The sequence below is a fragment of the Pteropus alecto genome, unplaced genomic scaffold (genome assembly GCF_000325575.1).
Source record: "Pteropus alecto unplaced genomic scaffold, ASM32557v1 scaffold41, whole genome shotgun sequence".
Classification (NCBI taxonomy): domain Eukaryota; kingdom Metazoa; phylum Chordata; class Mammalia; order Chiroptera; family Pteropodidae; genus Pteropus; species Pteropus alecto.
This window is the reverse complement of record NW_006430464.1, coordinates 1,958,443-1,962,961: the sequence shown is the minus strand read 5'-3', so window position 1 is coordinate 1,962,961 and position 4,519 is coordinate 1,958,443. Positions and strand designations below refer to the sequence as shown.

Sequence of the window (4,519 nt, the reverse complement as noted above, 5' to 3'; positions counted from 1 at the left end):
AGGGGGCGTCCTGTGAGGGCACGGGGCCTGGGGGAGGAGATCTGGGTAGGGCTGGCCCTGCCCCGCTCCTTGATTCTGCAATTACAGAGCAGCCAGAGGTCTCTGCTGGGACTCAGGAGGCCGGGTTCCCAGCCCCTCCTCCCTCCGATGGATGACCATCCCCAGATCTCTCCTCTTGGAGAAACCAAAAGTTTCTGGAGGAGTGAGTCAGATACTTAGACAACCAGATAAATCTTTATTCCCTCCTTGATTTTATGGCCTCTTTCTCTGTGTCCGAGGAGCTCTCATCAGCGGCGTGGCTGTTGCCGAACCAGGACTTTATGGACTCCACGACCTTCCCGGACCGATAGTACAGTGTTCTGAGGGAGGGTGGGATGCAAACAGCGGGAAAGGATCAGGTCCCGGCCTCCCTGTATTTGACCTTGGTCTAGCAATTATCCAAGCTTCGCCCTCCTAGGGAAACCCCTCCCTGTTTTCCAGCCGGGTCCCCAGTGGAAGTCCGGCGCTCGCGGTCGCAAAGCTCCCGGACGCCCCTCCGCACTGGAAGCCCCGCCCCGAGCTCCGAGCTCCGCCTTCTCCGGTGGGCAGCTCACACGGTGGCGATGCCGGCCAGCAGCACCACAAAGCCCCAGATCATCATCCCGACCAGTCGGCCTTTCAGCATATTCTCGGTGGTCGGAGACTGTGTCGACGGAGACTGGAAGGTTGAGGTCGACGGGGTGGGACCCCAGTTCACTTCGTCCGGGCCCACCTCACCATTATTTGGGATGTCTGATGACGGTATCTCCTCCACGATTCTTTTGGGCAACACTGATAGAGGAGGAGGAAGGAACAGCCCTGGGAAGGCAGGAAGGTCCCGCCACCGCCAGGCCAAGCCCTCGCCGCGCCAACCCGCCCCTGGACCCAGACCTCCCAGGAGATAACCACGCGCCTCCAACTGCGTGTAGCGGGGACACACCCAGAGGGGACTCCTGCCACTGCGGCCAGAGGCCACACCCAGAGCAGGAAGCTCCACCCCCGTGGCCTGAAACCACACCCCGATAGGAAGTTCTGCTCTCATAGGCCACGCCCCTGGAGCGCACGGTCTCCAAGCCCCGGACGCTGAATCCCAGACTCCTTTCAACTCCCCAGCACTGACCTGAGACGTTAAAATAGATGATCGTGGCTGGGCTAGACTGCACGGTGTCCAGCTGGCAGCGATAGGTGCCGGCATCCTTTGAATCCACCATGGTCTTTGTCAGGGTGGGCTCTTTCCCCTTGGACACCAAGGTCTCAGACTTGTTCGTCCAAACCTAGACCCAAGCTCAAGGGGTCACAGAGGCCTGGGGAATTCAGGGATTGGGGGAGTACAGGGGTAAGAAGATCATGGGGCCTCGGTGGGGGACATGGGAGTCCTGGATGTACTGGCCAGGGCGCGGGGTCCCCAGGGGTCACCGGCAGCCAGACTTGGTAGGTCATGGGTCACGGGGATCGTGGGCACAGGCCTGTGGATACGGGGTTCATACAGGCTTGACGGACGTGGGAGTTCAAGGGGTGCGGGAGTTGGAGGGCCCCACCCTGAAAAAGCTGTAGTCGGTCAGGCCCTCGGAGGCATGATGCCAGTTGAGCTCGCAGTCCAGGATCATGTCTTCCATTGCGTGGACCGTAACTTCGCGCTCTGGAGACAGGGGGATACATTGGGATGCTCCTTTGTCGTCCTTGGCCCTACCCCAACCCACTTCCACTAGGTGGACCCCGCCTTTTCTCGTCGCTGGCTCTAGTCTCCGCCCCCTTCAGATTCGGTCGCTCCTCTCGCTCCTCCCCTCTTGCGCCAAGCCCTCCTCCTGGGCACCGCTCTCACCCCCGCAATCCCTGGACTTCCGACAAGCGTGAACCTGCTTCTTGCAGTTACTGCACCAGATCAGAGACTGCAACATCATACCTGAAGGGGCAGGTCAGGGCCGGATTCATCCGCTAAGAGGCGTGGCTAAAAGGAGAGGGCGGGACCAGGGGTGGGGCGGGGCGGGGCTAGAGCGCGGCCTTATAGTAGCTGGGTTTAAGTGGGCTCAGGAAAATGCACATAGAATGAGCCGCTCTCCCCGAGAAGACCCTGGTGCAGAAGGAATACTAGAGATCCAGACACGGAGAATAAAGAAACAACGAGACCCAAAATGAGGAGGAAGAAGGGCTAGGTATTCACCGGGCAGGGATGAGGGAGAGAGGACCAGCTCCCACAATCCAGACTCACCACATTTGTTGGGACAAAAAGCTGCCTCGGCAGAAAGAAAAAAATGGGAATCAGATTTTTAAGTTAAAGCGGATTGGGGGGAGGAGGCAAAGGAAGAGGCTGGGGCTGGAACTCCTGGCTTTGAGAGAGGAAGGACGTGGGTGCCTGGAGGAGGGGATTGCGAGAGCTAAGGGACTAGACTGGGAGAAGCAAGGGGCTGCGGACAGGGACTCTTGGACTGTGGAAGGATGGCGCTGGGGTCCAGGACTCTCATCTTCCCTCACCCTCTTTTTGGAACTCAGCAACGTATTTGACAAAGATATCCTTTTGCAGGCTCAGCATCCAGAACAGCTCCTTCACCAAGAGCTCACCTGGAAGGAAGGATGAAGCAGAGCGGTCCCCTCCTCCTCCCCTCCAGGTGTGAGGTACAGGAAGTTCGTCTCTGCGGACCCTGGCATTCTGGGTTTGGGGGCCTTCTCAGGGAAGGACAGTGAAATCCAATGACCGCTTAATATACTGGCTCAGTGACAACTGGGGCCAGGGCACTGTTAGGGTCCATTTCAGAGGTAACGAAGCTGCAAAATCCCTCGCCCAGGGCCACAAAGCTACGGAGTGGCAGAGCCAGAATTTGAACCTAGGCAGTCTGACTCCAGGACCCTAGTCTACCTAACTACCGGACTAGGCATCACCAGCAGCAAATCGCCTTCCCCAGATTTTCTGGAGCTCCTCCCATGTCTCCTTCATGCATGTACCTTTTACGTCACTGTCCGTGATGCGTTTCAGATCCTTCAGCAAACTCCAAGATGCCTTTTCCAGTGTGGACTCATCTGCGGGAGAGATAGAACCCCAGATTCCAGTGTTCCCATCTCATCCGCTCACCTCGTCTTAGAAACTACAATACCTATGGGGCCACTGGGCCGGGAGAGGCCTGGTTAAGGAATTATCCACTCGTTGCTTTCTGGCAATTGTAGTTTTATGACTTAAAATTGCAGGATAAGGGGTAGGGAAGCAGTATTTGCTAGCCCTAGGAAACCGCGAAATCTGGACCGCGGCCTGCTCCGTCCCGAACCCCAGAGACTCTGCCCCTTGCACCCAGCAATCCTAGCCCCAGATCCCTTCTTTCCCGGGACCCAGTTGTCTGGGCTCCATCCTGCCCTCACCGACGACCCCCAGATAGGCATCCTCGTCAAACGGCAGTTCCTTGAAATCCTGCACGGCCTGCTTTACCCTTTGCATCACGTTTTCGTGATGCCCGGCCTCCAGGTGGCCAGGCAGGTAGTCCTTCTCCAAGGAGTCTAGCGCCTCCACGACCTTTACATCACACAGGACGCAACCGCGGGCAGGAAGCAGGCAGCCGGCCAGCGCCGCCACCAGGAGAGGAAGCCGCGGCCCCATCGCGGCCAAGTGCGCAGAGCCCCGCGCAGACCCCGGGGGAGAGACCTCTCACCCTCAGCCGAGAGGGGGTGCGCGCTAAACGGAGAGATGCCCTTCCCCGAGACTAACGGACCCCCGATTTGCAGGGCGCACCCTTCAGGAAACCGAGGAGTCCCGATGCACCCTGAACGGCCGCTACCCGGCCTTGACCCCAGAGTGCTGTACCCTCAAAACACTGGATTTCGCCCAAGAGCCAGAGTCCAGGTTCCGACGGTTCTGGGAGGAGGGCAGGGCCACGTCCTTCCACTCTAATATTTTCCCACTACTGAAATTAAGGATTTTGTCGGGGGCGAGAGTAAGTAAGGTTGGTTGCGTGGTAGAGAGAGCATTTGACTGGGGTCAGCGTCACGGTTCGCCACTGTCTAACAGGGAAGTCCCACAGCCTCCGCCTTCAGGCTTCCCGTGCTGAACCCCGAATTCCCAAAGGATATTCCCTGGGAGCTCCCTCGGCCCCGCCCAGAAGCCCGACTCTGAGTCCGATTGGACGGCAACGGAGGCCCCGCCTATCGCTCCTTGAGGTCACAGAGGCGGCCGCCTGTCAAGATCCGACCTTTCCCAGCATCTCCCGAAGGGAGAATTTTCCTGTCCGCTTTGGCTTCGCAGAGACAGGGGACGGAATTCTCGCCTTCGGCTTCCTCCCCTCCCTGGGCCCCAGCGCCCATCCTTCTGGCTCGATGCCCACGACCTTTGGGAAACCCGGCCGTCGAGCCACGGAGACGCGAGAAGGGCCCGTTCCCAGCCCTAGGACTATGACTCCCAGAAGGCCCCGGGATCTCTCCCTAGCCGATAACCGCCGCCAACCCCATAGCTTTATGGGAAATGTAGTTCAAGACTCATACTCGGTGCTCACTTCCTCCTCTACCCACTCTTCTGGGGCTG

At 58.8% G+C, this 4,519-nt stretch overlaps 1 protein-coding gene across 1 annotated transcript; it reads right to left on the bottom strand.

The window, feature by feature from the left end:
• Positions 1-98: 98 nt before the first annotated feature.
• Positions 99-3,601, bottom strand: IZUMO1 (izumo sperm-egg fusion 1). Its single transcript, XM_006905127.2, has 9 exons — positions 3,367-3,601; positions 2,959-3,033; positions 2,491-2,577; positions 2,228-2,248; positions 1,841-1,921; positions 1,557-1,657; positions 1,139-1,292; positions 594-810; positions 99-359 (listed from the first exon to the last, which is right to left on the bottom strand). Exons 1-9 carry the CDS (start codon positions 3,599-3,601, stop codon positions 236-238), a joined length of 1,095 nt encoding a protein of 364 aa, XP_006905189.1. The 3' UTR covers positions 99-235.
• Positions 3,602-4,519: the final 918 nt, after the last annotated feature.